The sequence below is a fragment of the Colobus angolensis genome, unplaced genomic scaffold (genome assembly GCF_000951035.1).
Source record: "Colobus angolensis palliatus isolate OR3802 unplaced genomic scaffold, Cang.pa_1.0 Scaffold228, whole genome shotgun sequence".
Classification (NCBI taxonomy): domain Eukaryota; kingdom Metazoa; phylum Chordata; class Mammalia; order Primates; family Cercopithecidae; genus Colobus; species Colobus angolensis.
The window spans coordinates 3,119,192-3,143,497 of NW_012115466.1; the positions used below are offsets into that span (position 1 = coordinate 3,119,192).

The 24,306-nt window shown below is 33.6% G+C and overlaps 1 protein-coding gene across 1 annotated transcript in view; it reads right to left on the reverse strand.

Annotated features, from left to right (window-relative positions):
* Nucleotides 1-1,087: 1,087 nt before the first annotated feature.
* The window catches only part of LOC105513302 (inactive N-acetylated-alpha-linked acidic dipeptidase-like protein 2), a 245,318-nt gene continuing 222,099 nt past the window's right edge, over nt 1,088-24,306 (reverse strand). Inside the window, exon 2 of the mRNA XM_011944142.1 lies at nt 1,088-1,593. Coding sequence (XP_011799532.1) covers nt 1,088-1,593 — 506 coding nt within the window. The remainder of the gene's footprint in view (nt 1,594-24,306) is intronic.

Below are 24,306 nucleotides of genomic sequence, written 5' to 3' on the forward strand. Positions count from 1 at the left end.
ATTTCTCTATTTTAAATGCCTTTTACTTTAACTATTCAGGAAGTTTTCTGATGTCTTCATTGGGTCCTGATAAATGCAATCATTCATTATAAGATAACAACGTATCTTTCAGCTCAATGTAAACAATTTTACATTGGGAAGTCTCATGAAAAGTGTTATTATCCACATATTAAATATCCAGGGATGCTTATACAAAAGGGAATAGCAGACACAGAAGGATATAGGGAACACATCCCTGTCAGTCACTGAGGCCTAATCTTCAGGAAGAGGAGTAGAATCCACCAACACCAATACACTTGGTATTTCAGCACATGAATTCAGTGACACATCTTCAGTGGACATGCTTCCCTGAGAAAATTCCTGGAAATGCACACCTGCCAACATCTTAGCTGTAACAAATCAGTGTAACCCAGAAAGAATATCCCAGAGAAGTAGTACCTCACTACTCTATCTACCTACAAACAACATACACGATTCACCTAGGACTATTCTTTTTCTGCAAATATAGAAGACATATGTGGAAGGTAATACCTCATCTTGCATATCCAGTTCTTCACTTCACTAAATATGTAAACTAGAAAACCTTTTACAACTCAACATGTATGCTAATAAAATAATAAACAGCTTTTCCAAGTTATCCACTAGTTATATGACATCACTGAAGCTTTTGAAGACAGTTACTTCAGCCCATAAAGCAGGTTTATTTTATTCTGATGTCATTAAAGTCTTTAATCATATGGCTAATGTCCTAGTTTTTATTACCTGTATATCTGGCAATCTTTGCATCCCAATTTGGTCTAATGAGGCTCCCCAAGAGGGAGAAAATACAGTGGCTGGAGACCTTCAGTCTCCATAGTATTTATGATTCTCACTAGTAATTAATAAAACTGCATCACAAATTTATATTGCAGTACCATAAATCTGAAAATCTGTGCCCCCCTTTTGAAGTTTCTATTCTTGTTGTGGTGGTAAGTTATGTTTCTCAGCTTGCAAAACTAACTTGAACCATGGCAAAATCATTAGTTCAATACCCCCGTGAGACATTTTTCCCAAGAAATGCATTCAAACAACATCTGTTTCTTCTCACCTACCTGAAAGACTTCTTAATATCTTCTGCCTGGATTGTCTTGAGAATCTCTTGGTATAACTGAGGATCAACTGTTCCTGAAGATGGAGTATCTGAAGGGCAATTTGTATGTACATAATAACCTATCAAAATCCCAAAAATAAATAAAGTGGTGGCTATGCAAAGTATTTTTAAGAGGTGACAAAAGTTGCAGCGATTGCTCTTTGGTGCAGATCGTGTATAATGGGTAATGTAGTCAGATTCTTCTTGAAGTCTCCGGAACCTTCCTTTGGGTGAAGTTGCTGGTTGAATGGAATCAAGATTGAGATCTATAGTCTCTGAATGCCCTAGGTTCTGACTCTCAGCACTGTCTAGATGGAATTGGTCAAAACCAGACTCCTCTAGTTCCTTCTCCATGTCCCACTCTAAGTCAAGGGCAGTGGTTTGAAGGTCATCATTGTCTAAGTACTGTGAGTGTCCTGGAGCTCTTTGATCTGCATTGACCTTTTGATAGGCCATCTTTTTACCTGTGAAAATAAGAAAAATATATTTTAATAAAATAAACACACAGTTAAAAAAACTAACAAGGTGAAAACAAAACAGTAAGCCATATTAGGCATCCATAAAATTTTAATGATTATAATACAGGGAATTAAATTATCCCTATAGAAACTCATATTTCATTTAATTAATCTTATAATTTTCTGTTGATGTCACTATAGGAAAGGAAAACAAAAGAAAAACGAAAGTAGAAGGTATTTAGTGGAAAAGCTATGAGAAAACAAAATTACACACACACACACACATAAGCACACACACACCCCATTAATTTTTGAAGCTCAGGAGAATAACAACAGTCATGAATGCACAATTATATTGAAGGATGATGCAATGTAGAAGGCAAAATTAAACCTTCATGGTTACAAAATAACTTTTAAAAATTGAAGACAAAAGTAATAAAGCTGTGATTTGGTAAGTTAAAGGGAAAAAATAATAAAAGCCCTGGAATGATTACATTGCCAGAGCTAGTCTTAAAAACACAAATTCATTGTAAGAATAGGCAGAACAACTAAATGAAGTATGAATTCTACAAGAAGCAAAATCTGTTATGCTACAGATTCATAACTTACCAAAAAGATTACAAAACTTTAAGGCTATGAGAGAGGACCCAGATGTCCCAAGAAATCAGTGACATGAATTGGCCTGGCTCAGTGAACTTTAAATAAAAGTCTGGGATGGCATCAATCCAAAGAGGAAAGCCTTTTGCCAGCCTAGGAGAGTTTGGTTTCATAACCTTGCTACAGGAGTGGCAGATGGAGGTTCTTCTCCCCTGCACAGCTTTGGATGACAGCTTGTTGTATCCTGCTGAGTGGTATTAGGAAAACTGGGCTAATTAACTGCAAGTGGTCTTAAGCCTGTATTCAGTAACCCACTGGTGTATTATGGCTGCAGATTAAGAGTATTTATACTTAAATATTCTGTGTATTAGATTTGTCACCCCAGCTGGATCTTAGGTCCCTCACAATGTTTTATGATTTTTCTGTATGTCCTACTGTGGTGGGCAAAGAACACAGTTCAACTGATAATTGATTAGCTAATTGCCTTAGGAATCATGGTGGACAAGTAAATTCCTATGAAAAAGATAAAACAAGGATTTCACAAAGGGAGTGGCACTTCTGCACGGAATTATGGCCATACCTACCTCTAATCTTGGCTAGCTGAGGCCCATATAATTAAAATTTCCTAAATTTTTAAGGAAGTTCAAATATAACTAAATATGACATTTTATAAAATAAAAACTGCAATTCTGACTAGAATTTTCATATGCTACCCTAAAATCTAGGAATCATTCTTACCCAGCATTGATTCAATAAAGATAATTATCTGATGCATGCCAGGCAGAGATAAGTAATGAAGAGAAATAAATAGGACCGTATTCCACAAATAGGGAACCATCAAATCAGAGAGACAATGCACAAACAAACAAAAAAGCGAGATAAAATATGCAAAGTGTCAGTGAAACTCAGGGGTGATTGATTCTATCAGAAAATACAAGAAATAATTATTTTTAAAAAGTGACCTCTACGTTGCTTTTGCAAGAGAGGAGGGTGTGAGAAGACAATACCCAGAAAGGGGAAAATTTACAAACACAAAGGGAGAATAAGAATGCCCCACTTGAAAACCCTAGAGTGGTATGCTATGACTGAGCATAGTGCACAAGGGCCAAAGATACTGAGGAAAAAACTAGGAGAAGGTGACACTGGACAAAAAAACTTAACTTTCCTACAACACAGGGTCTTCGCATATGAAATGGGTATAATATTAATATAAACTTTGTAGTGTTGTCATTAGGATTCATTCACAGAGTGAACTCAAAGCATCTATTGAGTAGTGGATAGGCTATATGAGTTAGAAGGAACATTTCTAATCTTAGAGGAGATAGAACTGTCAAGGATTGGTGGGGAGTTAATAATTATATAATTCTGCAAGACATTGTGGAGATGGAAAAGAGGATGTATAATATTCACACACACACACACACACTATAGTGTTTGTTTTCTTTTTTAACATTTAGTCTGTATGTAGAGATTAAAATATAAAAATCATCAAGTAATATGCTAAATGTTCTCATGGGTCTACACTGATTTTCTTTTTCCCTCCATCCCTCCATCCCTTCTTGTTTGATCTTGTTTCCAAAATGATTCAAGGAAGTGTAGCATTTGAATTCTGTCTTTGGTAAAATCAGACAAGCAGATAAAGGAAGTAATGTTTGAAGTTAATAATAACTATTCAGATAGGTTAGGTGATGGCTGATTAACTTATAGAGGAAGAAACTGAATCTCACCGGGTTTAAAGAAAATGTCAAAATAAAATACCAGAGGATAGAAAACAATCTAAAGAAAGTAGAATAAAGACTCTCTAAACACTTTAGAAACCAATTTATTTTAATGTGCTTTATAAACTGCAATTTCCTACCACTAGTCAATTTTTTTCCCTTTGGCCTAAACATCAGTAAATTGCTGTTACCTTGATATGATATCATATTTACTTCTTTAACTGTTCAGCTTATGCATTATAGATTAACTTACTCAGATATTTCTCCATGCAGTTCTCTAGATTTTTTTCTCCCATTTTAATGAATCAGTGTTTCTCTCTCTCTTCTCATTCTCTCTTTCAAGTTGAATCATAGAGCTTGGTTTATGCTCAAAAAAGACTTGGCACATGGAAGTCACTACAGAAATGTGAGATCTCTAATTCTGACCTCTAACACAAACATTCAAAGTCACCTCTCTATAAATCATTTAAAAGCCAACTGCAATGGTGAGGCAGAGTTTTCATCTCTAGCCTGACAATAGGCTTTCCATTACATGTACATCAGCAATTTAACGCTCTTCAAACATCAGACAGAACCATCAATTAGAATGTAATGCAGATAGAGATATGGACTCCTCACCATGATGGATATCTGCCTGACACCCTTACCACCACTTTTGGATTCATTACACATTATTAAATTTTCACTAAATTCTACCTTCCAGCAGAGTCACATCTGGGATAAAGGTAGTTGAAGTCACTTGATGTAACAAACTCCAAAGTATTTCAGGAAAATTACCATGGAAATGAGTATGCAATGACATACATGATAAAGCATTTTAATCACTAACTTGGTAAAATCAATTATATATGTCTTATATATTTTATATATCAAATATATGTATATATAGTATATATAAATGTATTATGTACATTTATAAAATTAGTAACTATTTCTATAAAATTATTTTGCCTTAAAAATAGTATAGACATGTTGCAAAAATAAACATAAATCTCTGCCCTGATAGTTTTGTTTGCTTCACTTAAAACCTATATATATATATAACTCAACAAAAAAGAAACTATCAAATAAATAAAACTTTAGTAACATATTCAGCTTGGAGATAGCATAAATTATTCTATGGTTCCCACTGAGAATGTAGCTGTCTTAAAAACACCTCTAGCCTCTGAGACAAAAACATATCACATTTCTTTTTATCAAAGCTTCACATTCTCTAGTAATATGAAAATTTTATATTTAAAGACAAATATTCAACAAAATCAGCATGTCTTAGACATAATCACATAATAATGTCATTCCATTTTTTATTACTGATGCACATGATTTGGTTAGTTTGTATTGTCATGATACTTTAAGATTACCCCATGTGAGTGATTTTAAAAAGTACATGTAGTAGATTTTATAATCTGCATGAATAATTATCTAAAAGAGATATACTTTAGTATAGAGGAGGTTATAGAAACTTGTGACATTTCTATGAATGGAAATATCTGTAACACCCTTACATGTTATATTGCACCACATGATCTGTTTTATAAAATGCAATTTCATGAAAAGTATAATGTATTTTCCGTATTTTCAACAGATCTTATTCATTTAGGTGACATCTCTTTCCACCCAGGCCTACAACCAAAGACTAGTTTTTAAAATTCAACATACTAAGACATTTATCTTTCACATACACTTATCCCTCTATTATAAAAATAAAGCAGATACAAGTTGAACTGAACGGTATTTTTCTGGACTGTGACAGACTTAGATTCATAATAATGACTATCCATCTATATTCAAAATGTGATAGTTTAAAATAAACTGATTATTCCGAATGCTATTTCTTTCACAAATACTGGCTTAAACAACGTAAATTATATGAAAATAAAGGTAAGTATGGAAGTAAACTGAAAACTTAATATGTAAAATATAATCTCTGGTTGCTGCAGAACTAGTCTAACACAGTGTCTGGCAAATATTTTAGATAATAAATACAGATTAGACAAAAGTTTTTTTAAAATGTTACATATTACTTATGCCACTTAGGAATATGATCACAGCAGTATTTCTTTCTTGTTCAGCAGTCATAATGAGAGAATTTATTACATGAATGCTCTGACCTTGTAAATCTCTAAATGAGTGGACTTCACAGTGAGACTATCTGGTTCAAATACCAGTTTTGCTATGTAATTTAAGCCAGATAATATATTTGTGCTTAAATTTCACATTTGTCAAACAGAAATAATAACTACCACATTTTTGAAGTTATTATAAGGAGTAAATGAGATAAATTATTTAATGTGCTCAAAACATAGTCTAACACACTGTAAGTGATATGCTAATAATTATAGTGATTCACTCTTTTTTCCATAAATTCTATAGAGCTAAGAAAATAGAAATATTTGGAGCTTACAACTTTAAAATGCAGGGTAAATTAAATCAAACTATGACCTGAGACCTTAGGCTTTAATAACAAGGACCTGGAGATGTTGAGAAATAAAGAATTCTGTTTAATAGTTCCAGGAATTGGTGATGTGTAATTGTAATTCTTAGTTACAAATATTGTTGTAGAACACCATGTTTATCATAGAAGTTTTAGTTGATTCATTGACTATGATGTTACTGTTAATATTTTAACTCCAACAGTATAACAGACTGTACAGATCTTATTAGAGTTAAGAACACATATAAAGGCTTTCCTACTTGTAAAAGTTATTTTACAAGTAAAATAGATGAATGACTCTAGGAGATTAGCTTTAAAACATAGGGCAGGATCTCAATTTCCTATGATAATCCATGATTGAATCTTTATTGTACAATGAGAAAAATATTCATATATTGTTTCCTGAAGCTTTCAATGTCAAATCATTTACTGGTTTGAGTGGATTGATTTGAGGCAAAGGCATTTCTTAGAAATATCAATGCATCATCAAAAGACATTCATTGTGCATCTTTGTGGAGTATTACTTTAGGTACTTTAACGGTGAACTACATAGTACCCATAGGAATTTTTAAATCTAAGTTTAAGAATATTCTTTATAGGCAAAAAACATTTGACATAAATTTTTCAGTATAAACCTACTTTATACAAATAGAGTCCATGTTTGTGGAATAAATTTTTGTTGTTGAAAGCTTTAATGGTGTCAACTTGAAAGCAAGGCAAAAGATAAAACTATAAAAATAGTAATTCAGAAGACTCTGTTTCCTGATTTAATTCTTCAGTATAATGAGATTTCTTTTTTTCCATTTGTGGTTTTATTGAAATGGCCTTGGCAACTGCTATAGTGTATGTAAATGCATCAAGAACTCTTTATTTAATTGCAGTTTTGTATATCAACCACATAAAAGAAATGACAATAATTATTTGTTGCTCATGCTTCACTAATAGATTAAATAAGATATATAAAGTAAAGGAAATTATTATTTGTGCTTTATTTTAGAAAAAATAAATCAGTCAAGGCCGGGCTTGGTGGCTTATGTCTGTAATCCCAGCACTTTGGGAGGCTGAGGTGGGTGGATCATGAGGTCAGAAGATCGAGACCATCCTGGCTAACACAGTGAAACCCCATTTCTGTTTTAAAAAAAATACAAAAAATTAACTGGGCGTGGTTGCGGGCACCTGTAGTCCCAGCTACTCTGGAGGCTGAGGCAGGAGAATGGCCTAAACCCGGGAAGCGGAGCTTGCAGTGAGCTGAGATTGTGCCACTGCACTCCAGCCTGGGCGATAGAGCGAGACTCCGTCTCAAAAATAAATGAATAAATAAATAAACAAATAAATATAAATACGTCAGTCAAAGCCTACTCTAAAATGAGTAGTACACTGAATTTAGACACAGTGGATAATCAAGTTGGATAATATAAACTAAAACTTCACCCTGAAGCCTGAGTTACGTTGATCACTAAATGACATGTAAAAGGTATGCTTATAGAATGTCAAATTAATGAGCTATAAATTGCAAAATGCAGTCAAAACCATTTGAAAAAAAAATTAGTTGGTGAAAACCAGTTGGTTCATGCAAATTTGTTTTAGACACTTGCATATGCATGAGCACCTGCTAGTTTCCTGAGTAGGCCAGCCTTTGGAGTCCTGTGTGCAACTGCAATTTGTGTAACATACCCTAAATGGATGCTTAGTTAGGCTCACCTGAGTTCCTATATTTATGGTAAAGTTTTTAAATATCGGAATTATATAATTCAATTCAGGATTTGGGAAACAGAAGAGCTGATTAGTATGAACCAAAACAATAAATTTTATGGGTGTCCTGAACTGTTAGTGTGAACACTTAGTATTATTTAGGATATCTACCACATAACTTTAAGTATCACTAATATCACAAAACTCCTTTTCTCAGGGGAGTGTAAATAATTCCTGTTCTGCCATGGGCTCCTTCTTTCTTGGTCCTTTGTGATGTCCACTTCCACCTCCACCTAGATTCCAGAGTATCTTTTCCTGCTTGTTTCCAGAAATATTTACTTCTTATTTCTATCAAATTTACATACTTTCTACCTTCAGAGTGTATGAAGTGGCTTACATTAGAAACACACATAAGTGAGATAAATACATCCACAAACCTACAAAATAAAAAAGAGTGGAGGAGAAAAAATGTTCATATTCTGGCTAAAAGAAAGCCACTGTAATTGAGTTTTAATATAGTTCTGAGCTTCACTACAGGCATAGCAAAGAGGGTTGTCTACAGGGTCTTCTCGAGTTCCATCAGCATTTTCCTGATCTCAGTTGTTAATGCGCGACGCTGTCAGTCTTAGCTGAAGGGTTTGTTTTTAATCTTACTTTTTTCTGTTATCTTTTTCTGCAGTTGCAGATTTCTGTATTGAGAATATACTTTTCTGTATCTAGTCAGATAAATCTATGAATGTCCTTTTATCTTTTGCACTTAGATTTTGATGTACGGAATAACAATATCCCCATGATATGTCATCCAAAATAATATGTTAATACATAATTCACTGAACTCTTAAAATGAGTCAAGAATTACTATAAAGTTAGGTCTTTACCTCCATTATGTCATTTAATGAAACAATCCTATATGTTAAGTGCTATTATTATCCCCATTTTATAGATGACGTTATCTGCGACTTAGCAATTATTTTCCCAAGTTCTCACAGCTAGTAAGTTGGCGTGTTAAATTTCAAAACCTACTCTTTTAAACGTTACAACATCCAGGCTTTCTAAGAGTTCCTGGAGTTAGCATAATGTTAACAAATGCAGAGATCTTATTGACTTATTAATCACTGGTTATGGCACCAAAGTGACAATAAGCACCAGGAGTCTCCATGAACCTTCAATCTTAATAGTCCTGTCTGGATCCCCAGATCCCTGGATCTGCTCTGACTATATTCAGGACCTAACAGATCTTTTTGTTTTCCCTCCATAGCACCCTGGTAGGCTGTTTCCTGGCACTAGGGTTTTGAATAAGAAAGAATTGCTTCCAAGCACAGGGCTCTGAGGAAAAGACCACAACCTCTACTTTATTGTCTCTTCTTAACAACACTTATAATTTTTTTTTTTTTTTCTCCTGCTGCCAAGGGACAAAGAGAAAAGCAACTCTGCTAAGAACTTGACAGTTACAGTTCACATTCAACCTGCTGCTGACCTGTTTTCCGACATTAAAACCCTTTGGCTCATCCTGTCCACTCCCTACTATGTGTAGTTTACACCGGAAAAAGAAGGCTTCAAGTGTGTCAAGAGTTAACACCTCAAGACAATTACCACTTGGCTCTTTGAGAGCTATCTGCCAGGAGGAGCCTCATAGCCTGATAGATACACTGCAATTTTTTATCTTTTCAGCCAGTGTGAATCATCTTAAATTGCTGCTTTTTGACTATGACTTTTGGATTTCCAAGAACAGACAGTTGAAGCTTGTATCTACACAAGGCTAATAAAGCACTCTATTTTTCAGATGTTTCAAAGGTACTTTATTGATTTAATTTTTAAATATCTTTACTTTCAAAAAGTAACAGGTTTCTACAAACTAGAAGTGCTTTATTCTAAAATTATATTTCTCTGTTTCCTACAATCATAACACACGAAGACTATTTAAGGCCCACAGTGGTAATTCAGTACACCTAGCACCTGTACTTTTTATTTTCTGAAATAGCTTTTCTCATACTTGTTGTTTTAGAAAGCAATGTTAATATATCATGATATTGTGGTTAAGTGGTGGGAAAGAAGGAGGCAGCTCGGAGAAACACATTAGTACAGTATGTCTATGTTCATTTAAAATTTTGTTAGTAACAAAATTATGTTGACTTCCCAAATCTATATTGGGTACATTCTGAAAATCTATTCTTTAAGGATTCAAGAGTAAGATCCAAATCTAAAATTTTAGTATTCAGCTTACACACTGTTAGGCTACAATCTAAAGAAAATTAGAATTGGTAATTTAACCCAAAATACTACCATTATACAATTTAGTTCTATGTTAACTGCGTTGTGTGTTCCTTATAAACTAAAAATCATGTATATTAATCTTATATCTAAGAAGATTAGATAATTAAGGCATGGATTTTATTGTCCATGCCTTAATTATCTAGTAATTATCTTATTGTCTCTTCTTATTGTATATTACAAAGAAGTAATATCTTCTTTTGTAAGATATATGTAAGATATTACTTCTTTGTAAGTTATCCATGTAATTAAGGCATGGATAACTTACAAAGAAGGAATTCTTATAGCCCTGAGTACCAAGAAATTAAACTACCTTGTTGGAGAGACCATATGGAGAGGCCCTGAGACCACGAGGAGAAGCAGAGCTAGACACCCAAACTAAAGTTCCAGGCTTACGAATGAAGCTATCTCAGCCCTTTAGACCTGACTTGCCAGCAGGTGAATGCTACCAAGTGACAAGCAGTCAATGCCATGTGGAGCAAAAAAAATAGGCCAGCTGAGACCTGCCTGTATTCCTTATCAAATAATGAGACATAATTAAATGACTGCTGGTCAAAGCCGCAAAATTTGGGGGGTAGTTTTTTTGACTCAGCAATAAAAGACCAGAACACCACTCAAGCTATTTTTATCAAAACACAAACCTGATCACACCACTTGGCTGCTTAAAATTGTATTCTCCACCAACATAAAATTGCAGATTCCTTTCCAAAGCATATAAGACTTTCATGTTCTGGTCTACACTTCCGTTCTGATCCTTCCCACTACTCCCTGCTTTCAAGCCTCTTCTAGGCATACATAGTGCATGTTCTTCCTCAGCCTGATTTGCCCTCAGCTTCAGTTCTTAATTATAGTTAATTTGCTGAGTTATCTTTTATCTTTGAAGCTTAGTGCTGTTTCTTGAACCTGGTAGTTGTTCAATAAATAATAGTCTCCAAATAGGTATAGCATCTTAAAGAAAGTATAGAATTTAGGGTCAGATAATTGTCATTTTACCAGCAACATGTTTGGTGGTAGGTATTTTACCTCATTCAACCTTCAGAATAGGATAGTAATACCTCATCTATATACTTTTGAAAATTAATTGATGAATAAAATTAAATGTTATAAAGGCACTTGATAAACTGTAAAACTCTATGTAACTATTATTGTTTTAATTACAAAATAATTATAAACTATCAGGAGTCAAGACAGCTAGGTTTGAAATCTGCATCCACAATTACTAGGTATGAACTCCAGAAAAAGTCACTGTTCTTCATAAGTAAAACTAGATTTTTTTGGTGAAAACTAAATGAAGTCATTTTATAAACGTATGTTTCAAGTACTATTTATTAATATTTTATTATTACTGAAAGGTCACAACTGATTAATAAAAATTAGTTAACATCAATTAAATGAATCACTATTTCACATGTATGCACACACCTAGACACCCTAAATTCTGAACACTGCAGATGTAGGGAGATAAATATGCACCATGAGTGCTTGAATTTCTCCAATCTCTGAAAAAGAAAACAAAGCCTTGAATGAGAGGATGAACTTTCAGGCTGTGTGTCAGATGTGAAGGTTGGTGCTGGGGGAACAGGGGACAGAAGACGAGAAGGAAGAAAGAAGGAAGTGGCTTCTGGAGGATGGCTGGAAAATCCATCCCAGAGTTTACCAACGTCCAGTTCCTTAAACACATTATAAAGTTGTTATTTACATATGCCTTTCAGAACTGGTGTTTGTTATGTGGACAATGCAGAGTTAAAAACTAATCCAGGTCCAATATCTTACATCTCGAGGGGGGATAATGTGAAGAGATCTATGGGAAAAGATTAATCCAACTCCCCTCCTGTACATAATACATTTTGAAAGGAATTTATCCAGAAAAATCCATTTAGCTATGCCCAAAACAATCAAGACTGACTGTGTAGAGATTGAAGAGCCTCAGTCCATCTGCTGATAATATTTATTGCTTTTTGGCACCTTCTACATATTTACCAAGCCTATGTAAAAGAAAGCTATGCCTATTTCTAGGACAAAAACAGATGGTGTTCCAGCAGGTAATAATTTAATTAAATAGCTCCTAAAGCATGAACAAATTGTTCAGAAAAAGAAAATATTTTTATTTATTCTTTAAAAATAGGGAGGGAAAGAAAAAAGTAAATCACGTTTGACTTTTGTTAATGCAATAAAGTTAGATTTCACTGAATCTCCTCTTCTTAAAAAACAAAGTGCTTCTTCCTGTCTGCCCTCCTCCTATATTGGAATCAAAATTGCCATAAATAAAACTGATATTGTTCATCCAGCATACTTTATCACCTCTAAGAATTAATTTCAAGTTAAACACATTTTGATAAAGTTGAATTCATATATTCTTAGAAAAGAATCCATTTTATGATATCCAAATTAGCTGCATAATGCACTTTATGAATAAAACAGGATAGAAATAATAAACTACATATTTATAATAAACTTCAGACTCTAATAACCAAAACCAGTCTTCCATTCCAGTTAAATTCACAAGGCCCTTTTAAAGCCCCTGTTATACATGGATTAAATATGTCATTATTAGTAGAAAACTATAACAGTTTTGCATTGTAACTTAGTAAAGATTGTGCACTGTGTGTAAGACAGAAATGGATATGAATCCCCAAATTGCCACTGATTGTGTGATCTTAAGCCAGAAATTGATGCCTTGAAGATTCCATCACTTATTGTGTTTTTATAAACACACATACACATACACACACACACACAGACACACACACAGAGACACACACACACACAGAGGGAGAGAGAGGGAGAGAGAACGACAGTGGTTATAGGGCACTGTGAGACTCAGTGGAAAAATTTCAATCACTTAGCACAGCTCTTAAGACAGAGTATGTGTTCCACAAATGGCTCCAAATCATTATTGCCTTTAAGATTATTAAGCAATAACAATATGTGTACAATATTAGAGCCATGAAAATATAAACCAAAAATGTACAATAAATGGTTCCAAGTAAATTACAATCTATCAGTAAAGAAAAAACTAACTTATATAAACACTTAAAAATCCAATTCGGAAGTAAATTGTGGGGTCTATCGTTAAGAAATCAGAAATGGTTAGGTTAAAGAGGGCTTCAACAAGAACCGAAGCTGTGCTTTTTTAAAATGGATAAGCTTTAAATAAAGAGATAATAAAGATGAGCTGGTGGGAATATGCATTGGTATGTAAGAGTCAGTGAGGGGATCTTCCTTAATGTAGAAAAAGGTACATATTAGAAGCCAGTAGGAAAGAAATTTAGATTGGTGGGATAAGAAGGGAGTCTTCATATGTCATTCCAGATTCTTCCAGGATAAAGACACCATGAGAGATGAGTTTTACAAAATAATATAGATCAAGGAGAAGCTGGTATTAAAGACATTATTACAGTGAGGCAGGATAACTGGATTACCCCAGAAAGATATACAGATAGATACCAGTGAACATCGAAATCATTTACACTAAACGCTGATGAATTAGTTACTACTCAAAGTGGATACACTTGACTTAATCATTTTATGATCATTTATAATTACACTGTGTTTATATTTATCACGTTATATTTGATGACATAATTATACTTATATAAATTTTGTCTTGTTTTGCTTCAAATAATGATGACAGCAATACATTTTCTACGTTCATATCCTCAATCATATGTTTCCAAACGTTTACCGGAAAATTGGTTTGAAAGAAAGGTGACTAGTTATTGGTCTTGCTCTGATAACTGTGGAGACCATTTGCTGATGGCCAGTGTCTCATTTACAACCTATAGCAGTGGGCCCTTGGGGAAGAGCTGAGGGATAAAGGGATATGAAATATGCTCCAGGCTCTTCTGTTGCCCTTACATACCTAATATCTGGTCCTGAATGATTCAACACTACTGACAGTAACTCCAAAGACATCTTTCTAAAGGCAAAATTCAATCTTATATTTTTCTCTTTAAAATTACACAACATAGTTAAGTGGTTTTATGAATCTAAATTGTTTTAAATTCTAATGACAGGAGTTAGCAGATTTATTGTATAGAAGATATTTACTAGGCACTGGGCCAAATTAGGTCTTGGTTAAAAAACACTAAATATAGGATGTCCAAGGTATTGAATCCCATTTTGATTTGTTCTTTCCACCCAGATAAGTAATGATACAAATGTTTCAGTGTGTAAAATGTTTAGGACAACTAATATTCTCATTTCTTGTAACCAATCACGTGTAAGATTTCAATGCTTTGTATATAAAACTCGTACTACCAAGCAGCTGCAATTCTGCTTGGATAGGCTTATATTATGATATATGAACAAATCTTGCTAACTCTGGGAGAGTAGATACTTTATAAAGACACATATTTTAGTTGTCTGATTGACACAGTAGACTCTCACCAACTTGGAAAATTCGGTTTAGAATTAAGGTAAAGTTGAAAACCTGAAAACTATTTTGATTGCATAATTTGCAGTTTAAGAATTTCAGAATTGAAAGCAGAAATAAGTTATGTTGACTATGATATTCACAGAAATAACCTCTTAATAGTTATTCTAAAAATAGTCTATATTTCTGGAATACATGAAATACTACCCTTAGAATATGGCAATTCCTATATTTGCTAGGAATCAAAAATGAAAGACAGAAAGCTAAATTGAGGGCATACCAAGGGCATCCTGAAGGATTTAGATGAATAATAGTTTGAGTGTGTGTTTACATGCATGTGTGCATGTGCAGTTAGCTCTCTCTTATGGTCTTTGCTCCTTCAGGGATCCTTCCTATTGAGTTTAAAAAAAAAAAAAACTTGCATATTCATTTTACCTTGAACAAGAAGACATGCACATGAAGAGTCATTTCCCTAGTCTATATCTTATTCCAAAAATTAAAAAGCATTCTTTGATATGGAGTTGTTTATGTCAATATCTCGAATCTCTTGCTTTAGACCCAGATAGTTAGTAATTTGGATGCCTCTATCCAAAAACATGTTAGAAAACTTTATCAAAATATGTATTTAAGATCTAGCATACTTATTCAACCTTTCTGTCTCTTAAAACTTCATTACAGAAAGAACAAGCAACAATAACAAGAAAAGATGAATAAACTGGATTTTAACAAAAACACATTTGTGCTTCAGAGAACATAATCAAGAAAGTGAAAAGGCAACCCACCAATGCAAGAACACAGTTTCAAAACATATATCTAATAAAATATTTGAGTTCAAATTATCTAAAGAACCCTTGTAACTTGATAATACAAAGGCAACCCAATTTTAAAAATGACAAATGATCTGAAAATAAATTTCTCAAAAGAAGATATACAAATGGCTAATAAGCACATGAAAAGACACTAAATAGCACTAATCATTAGGAAAACACAAGTAAAAACCACAATAAAAGATCAATTCACATTCATTAAGGTAGTAATAAGCAAAAAGATAGATGATAAGTGTTGGAAAGGATATTAGAGAAATTAGAACCCCACACATTGCTGTTGGAAATGTATAATGGTGCAGCTGCTTTGGAAAATAGTCTGAGGTTTCCTCAAAAAGTTAAATATTACGTTACTATGTGATCCAATATTCTACTTCTAGGTATACACCCAAGAGATATGAAAATATAACACAAACACTTGTACACTAATGTTTTAGAGCAACATTATTCATAGTAGCCAAATAGTGGAAACAACTGAAATATCCACAAACTGATGGAAGGATAAGTAAAATGTGATATATCCATATAAGGGGATATTATTCAGCAATAAAAATGAACTAAGTACTGATACATAGTAAAAAATGGATGAATCTCAAAAACATCTTCCTAAGTGAAAGAAGTCAGTCAAAAAGATCATGTATTGGATACTTCTCTTTACATTTAAGTCCAGAATAGGCAGATATATAGAGACAGAAAGATTACTGGTTGCATGGGGCTGGGGCAGGAAAACTGGAGAAAATGGGGAGTGACGGTGTAACTGCTAATGAAGGTAAAACACCAAGTGATTGGATCACGGTGATGGTTTTATAACAGAATAAATTAAAAATCATCAAATTGCACATTTCATATGAGTGAATTTTATGGTTTGTAATTTATATCTAAATATTTTTTTAAAAATTATTACATACTCTTATTATTGCTGTGCTGCATTTTGCTACACCTTTCTTTCCTAAATGTAAGATAAAGCTTCTTCATTTGGCTGGGTGCAGTGGCTCGAGCCTGTAATTACAGCCATATTTGGAAGGCCAATGAGGGTGGATCACTTGAGGTTAGGAGTTTGAAAACAGCCTAGGCAACATGGTAAAACCTTGTCTGTAATAAAAATACAAAAATTAACCAAGCATGGTGGCGCACTCCTGTAATTCCACCTACTCAGGGGGCTGAGGCAGGAGAATTTTGCTTGAACCTGGGAGGCAGAGGCTGCAGTGATCAGAGATTGTGCCACTGCACACCAGTCTGGGTGACGGACTGAGACTGTCTCAAAAATAAATAAAAATAAATAAATAAATAAATAAACTTCTTCATTTAATCATTATTCTCATTAAGAGTGTAGGTAGTCCATATAGGCTAAAGCAAAAACGGTGTACAGAGGTAAAACTGTGTATTCCAGTCTTACACAAGGAAACTTTAAGGTAGGGAAACGTTTTGCTTTCACTTTCTGTAGTGCATTGGTAAGGATTTCTCCCTTCCTTTTCTGTATACATGCATTTCCTAATAGAAGAACCATACACACCCATAATGAATATATATTTTTTTAAAAAGTAAAGCATCATATATACGATATCAGAATCACAAGCAACTTTTAAAAAAAAAAAATATTTATTTATTTGAGACGGAATCTCGCTTTGTCGCCCAGGCTGGAGTACAGTGGCACTATCTTGGCTCACTGCAAACTCCGCCTCCCGGGTTTACGCCATTCTCCTGCCTCAGCCTCCGAGTAGCTGGGACTACAGGCGCCTGCCTGCCACCGCGCCCGGCTAATTTTTTGTATTTTTAGTAGAGACGGGGTTTCACCGTGTTAGCCAGGATGGTCTCGATCTCCTGACCTCGTGATCCGCCCACCTCGGCCTCCGAAAGTGCTGGGATTACAGGCGTGAGCCACCGTGCCCTGTCGCAACTTTTTTTAAAAAGTGTAGTTGCCTCTATTAGTAAATAGTCACATGCCACTTATAGTATATTTATAATATTACTATATAAATAGCATTGTCCTTATGCTTCTGTTTAATAATGCTAATGGAATGGTAAATATATAAAAAAGCTCAAATTCATTACATTTTAAATATTTTAAATGCCTTTTTGACAGCTTTATGAATAAGAATCAAAGTTAGAAATATTTCTGTCTGTGATTTTTTTCTGATTCCCCATACATATTTTCAAACACAAGACTTTAAGTTTAAATGGTGGGCTAGCATACACGGAAAAAATGCTGGGTGCTCTACATGTTTTGTTTAACTTCACTGTGTATGTTATTGTTGTTTTCTTTTCCTTTCACAGACTAGAACGTCAAACAAAGTCACGCTAAAGGTCACTTTGAGTTAGAAACAGCCAAATCTCCAAGCTCTCTCCAATCGTTTTACACATTTAAGGTTTGAAATATTAAAAAAGCTGAAATAAATGCTCATTTTTTTAATTTCCTAAAACACTTCAAGTACTTCAGACTAGGCTTGTCATTTGAAAAAATACTGAAGAGCAGATCTGAATAAAATCCATTTAACTTCATAGTACATCTGTCATTTGAAAACATTTTTTTTTCTTCTGAACACAGCTTAATGAATCTTTAATTTACCTTTCATTCAGTATCCACGAGGGTCGTTAAAAGACAAACTCTAAGTCACTGCACTTAATTATGGTCATCATATGTTATTATGTATTATTACAGAATACCGTATGCCAATTATCATGGGACTTTAATAGATACTGAAAAACTGCAAAACTGCACAAACATATCACTTGTACTAGAGAACTACATTTGAACAATATCTTTGCACATAAACAGTACCTTTAAAGTATTTGCATTTCAGTGTATATGCTTTATAGATTTCAAAACTAAGTATTTTAGTTAGCATAATTGTGTCAATTGTTTCCTAATTATATTTAGATATTGGACTACATTCCAACATATAACCAGAAACTCTAAAATAAACAGGATTATCATTATATTTAGATATCAAAACACATTGAAATCTAACAATGTTTTATACATTTGACTTCTAGAAAGTTGAGGTAAGTAACAAGTCAAGATATGTCCATATTTATTCATGAAATATTAGCGGAGGTTATCATTTTCCTAGTCCCACTGTTGATAGTCAACCAACTTCCCCTTTTGTTTCGTTCCTTCTGTGTTTTTCTTAGTTCTTTATGTTGTGTTCAGCCAGAAATAGTCTATATTACACATTGCTATCAGAGTTATCTTTTAAAATTGAGCATATTTGGTTTTGTCTCTGCCCCTTTTAAGAACTGCCTTTAGATACCCATTCTTCTCTAGAATAAAGAAAAAAGAAATAGCATGAAATACAGGGTTTGGCAGAAGCAAGACCCGACATATCTTTCACATCTCATCTAATCTTTTGTTATGACATTTTTCATTTTATTGAGACAGAGTCCTTGTCACCTGTCACCTGGGATGGAGTGCAGTGGTGCAATCTCAGCTCATTGCAACTTCCAACTCTAAGGCTCAATCTATTCTGGTGCCTCAGCTTCCCAAGTAGCTGAGATTACAGGCATGCAGCATCACACCTGGTTAATTTTTGTATCTTTAGTAGAGACGGAATTTCGCCATGTTGCCCAGGCTGGTCTTGAACTCCTGGCCTCAAGTGATCTCCCTAGCTTGGCCTCCCAAAGTACTGCAATTAGAGGTGTGAACCACTCACTATGCCTGGCCTGTTATGACATATTTTATACACACTAGTTAGCACCTGTGTACCTACTACCCAGCTAATCAATTTACCTTATCTATTTTTAGACTTTTTTTTAATTTTAATATCTGTGCGTTCATAGTGAGTTTTTAACAGTTATCACAATTCAGGTGTCAGTTGTGACACAATTTTACTTGTTTGTGCATGTGTTAACTTGGTTGTTATTCTGGGACTGACTAGACAACTTTCGTCCCTCGGGTTTCAAGTTATTGAACCATTTAAGGATCATTTTAGGAAGAATGCGGAGTCCTGTTTGTTGCTGAAAACGTTCCATTGATATCTTTTGGTAAGTTCAGGAAATGGTTAGCATCAAAACTTGCAGAATGAGCATCAATGGCTTGGAAGACAGTCCCAGAGACTAAAATGGAGCATTGTTTTAATGAACATTGCATCATCACTCTTTCATTAATAGCACAGAGGGTGACATTACATGGAGAAATGCAGGCGTTAATAACTCTGAGTCAAAAAGATTTGAATGAGTCAGCCTCTGAATGAAAAATGTTTTAGAAAGAGCTTAATTTACTTTGTATTTTCCTTTTTGTATATAAACAAGAGTGATATATAACAATAAAGCAGACTAAAAGAGATCTTATAATAAGCATACAATAAAAATTCTAAGTTTCTCTCTCTTAGAGACAAAATAATAGCATACCTTACAGCGGTGTCTTAGTTTCAGTGACAGTTTGACAGCTTCACCACTTACATTTTGGACAAGTTGCTTAGCCTCTCTGAAATTCAATTTTCTTATCTGAAAAATGGTGGTAATAATAAAACCCAGCTCATAGGGTTATTGCTAAGATTACAGGATGTAGAACAGTGCTTGGCATATATTAGTGTTCAATGATGTTAACTGTCCCTGTCTCATCCATTGTTTTATATGGAATTGCTTACATATCTCTCTAATACCTACTTTAATTTTTCATAAATATTTTTGTCTTCTTCTACTTTTCTACTCTCCTCCTCCTTCTCCTTCTCTGCTCTTCCTCTTCTTACTCGTCCTTTTTCTCTTATTATGAAGAATACTTAATTAACATAATAGTAGACAGAATAATATATAAACAATTCACCCCTGGTACTCATTCCTAGCACCACTGATCATCAATCTACTCCCATGCACATTTCCATCCACTCTCCCCTCAGACGGAAAAAAAAAAAAAAAAACCCTCAGACATATCATTTTATGTATAGTTATTTCAGTATGTAATTTTAAAAGATAAAGACTATTTTTTAATATACCTATAATGTTATTATCCACCTAAAATAATTAACAGTAACTCCCTAATATAGTCAAATATCTAGGGAAGGTTCAAACCACAATCTTTTTGAATAAATAATACTTGATGTACTCCAGTTGCAAAGACTGGAAAGTTAATGTATTTATTTCAAAAAATTCAATAACAATAATTTACATTATTGAATGAAAGGAGGAAATACAAAACAGTAGTACCCAGAATACTATCTTTTCTGAACTTTAATGTCTTATATTTACCAGCTATTAAAAATTTGGCTTTGAGAATATTTTTGATAAATAAAGTAAATCTGAACTAAAATACCTTACATATCACCAAATATATCCTCACATGTTAATAGCTTTTGATTACCATTATGTTAGACTGCTATATCTGAGATATGTGAGTCAAAAGTTAAACACAGGTTAATAATTATTCTAAAAAATCTAATCATATCTGCTTCATTTTGCCCTTCGATGCATTTTCTAGAAACATAATTTTTGGTACATTCATTCATTAATTTAACAGCTACTGAGAACCTACTATGTGCTGCCAGTCACTTCTAGACACGGGGAGTAGAACAGTGAAAAAAAGCTAAAATCCCCACCCTTATGGAACTCACTTCTAGTAGAATGAGAGAAACAAAAAACAAACAAACAGGAAAATTTAATATGTACAGTGTGTGAGATGGTGCATGGAAAGAAAAACCCTGGATAGGAAGTGGGGTGCAAATGGTAGGGGAGGGGGCTTGCAGTTTTAAATAAATGGTGAAAGAAGTCCTAACTGAGGTTTTCTTTTTATGACTGTCATTCCATTCGAATTACTGTCTTTTATAAGGAATATATCAAACTAATAATAAAATAATGAGTATTCAGCACCACAATAACCATTAGTTTCTATTCCATTCCTCTCTTGAGTAACACTGAACATAAACACCAAAATTTAGCTGTAGGTCACGCATGTTGCAAAGGATTTAGCTGACATAAAACTGTAGAACTGACTTGAAATACATTCTTCACAATACTTCAGAAAAAATGAAAATATAATTCATGCCAGTAACAAGGTTAAAAAAATAACACTCGAACATTTTCACTTCAATTCAGACAAGTAATTGTATTAGTACAATGAGCCTAGGAACAAACCTCCTGTCTGATGTTCCAGGTAACCGTGGTAACCCCTCTTTGGAGCTATTGAATTACACTGTCTACATGACTACTTTCTACATAACTTAGGATGATGATTTAGAAGAGAAATATAGAGCTGTTCTGTATTCCCACAACTGATCTCAAAGTTGTAAGATCACCACTTTTGCAATCACTTCTTTGTTATAGGACCAAATAAAATTTTTTTGAGGCGACTCTAATAACAAACAATATAAACTTTGAATCTGTTTCACCCTTTCAGATATAAAACAAACAAATCTCATATTAGCATTGGAAAAAGAATCACTATCAAATAATGTCTCATTAATAACTGAGGACAGAAGGCAATTGTGGTATTCAATTTATACATTTGACCTAAAAATTCCTTTATGATATTTTAAAACATCACTGACTGCCAACAAATTTGTGGCAAGGCTGGCACTCTCTAAACACTGAGTATGAATGGGCACAACATTTTAGGAACACACACCAAAGTTCTTAAAATGTCTATATTTATAGTTCATTTCTATACTCTAGCCTAGGAAATTAAAAGAAAATAGAACAAAATTGCATGCATACAAATTTTCATTGCAATTATTCATAAAAAAGCAGAGTGACTTTTTTTGCCTCTTAAAATATTTATTAACTTTTCCAGTTTTCAGTAATTAACCTAGGATATAGTTATAATCAGTAGAAACAAAAGTAATTGGAGACCTCTTAACAATAGGTGTAACAATGAGAAGTCTAGTAGCAATGTCTGCTCAAGATGGATAAGCCACAATCCATTTTAAATTGCAAAGGTAACTCATATAACGATATAGAAAAAAGAGAAGGAATAAAATTCTTGCCAAACATATTTAAAGTATGAATCTTTTCATTTTAGACTTGATTAGATAATTTCACATGTCCTCAAATGTTCATATTCAAATACTTGATGTCTAATTTAAAAAAAGATGATAACTGTAAAATGTTGTTGTTATACAACTAACATTTATTGAGAATTTACATCACGACTTTAAATCTAAATAAAACCTTTTGAAAGTGGTTATTTAATGAAACCCATTTTCAGATAAAGAAACTAAGATTTTAAAAGGTTATGTCACTTGCCTATGGCAGGATAAATATGCGAATTCTGGATACATGACTCCCCAGTTCCTAATCACAACACCAGTCTGTCCTTTTTTGTGTAAAGATTGTAGAACACTTTCCACAGTCCTGAATGGCAACTAATGTAAAGACTCCATGACAAACTCTAGAGCTTATTTTGATATTCTGGGTTTTACACTGTGACCATATTTTCTGAACTACAAAATGTATACATATTCTGACAAGTTCAAATATGCTTATAGGGAAAAAAGAATATGTGAATTGGAAACAATCCTAGAAAAGACAGAATATATGACTGCCACACCATATAGTTGAAAACATAGCAGTTGATATGAAAAAATACCAGAAAGTTAATACTGAAACTCTGGTGAGGACCAGACTTAAGAAGTCACTAGGGAATTAAATAACTAGTTATTTCATCTCTTTACATGTGTTTCATTGCTCAAATTTGCCTATGATTTTTCTTTATCATCCTTTTGTTTCTGCTTCTCTCATTTTTCTTTCAAATGTTTTACAATATCATTTCCTTCAAACAAATACCCTAACCTGTTTTGCTACAAGGCATTGGTGGCTGGGTCCATTGGACCTGATAACATTCCGCAGTCAACTGATACAACCAATTTATTAGGAAAGGTACACAATCTCACACACCAAACCTTTCAAGCATGTTCAGCATGAGATAACATGTTTAAATATAACATTTTATAAAGGAGTGTTACAAATGTGTTACTCTCTCCCAGAGGTATGTAAGGGTAATACCTGTAAATACATAAATATATGAACACAACTGCACACAACTGACATAACAAAAAGAGAAAAGAATGACTTCCATATTCACTTATAATTTAATAGAAGCAAATGGAGACAACTTAGTAAAGCAGCCTTTGAAAATCCGATGATAAGGTTATGTTTCCAAAAATTTGTGTAAAGGAATACATGACCTCTAATAGCACATATTTAAAATACCTTAGCATAGTCAGAAATAAAAACAGAGCTGAAAAATATTGTTTACACTAAAGCAAGTCAGACTCGCTTTGTGGCATTAATTGGTATGTGTTTTTTATTGACTAAGAACTTTAGGAGACACTCGCACTTACCTAGAAAGTGAGTCGGTGTTTGTGTGTGTTTGTGCTTGCCCCTGCAGTGCACTAACTGGCACACAAGTGACCTAAGAGGCTTCTTTCTAGCACTGTTGTAACATCAAGAGAAGCCAGCTAAGTCCTCAGTACAGGAAACTCACTGTTTTTACATACATCTTCAACCTACTAATAGAACATCTTCTTGGATGATATCTATTTTATAATACTGAGATTGTATATCTTCAAAAGGGTCTAGAGCAATAGGTCGACAAATTCACAAACCTAGGAAAGCACAGTTACTGCAGAAATTATTCACTCACATACATAATATACGTTATACTATTAATACATATACTATGTGCTTTTATTTTTCAAATAAATATTAGTGATATATTAATACATATGTATTTACTTTAAACTGGTACTGAATTCATACCGAAGCAATTCGTTCAAAGTAATTCACCATGCTTTCTCAATCAACAAACAGTAAAAGGTCAACTAAAATAATATGTCTACTAAAAAGTATCTGCATATTTGACATGTTGGGATTCACTGC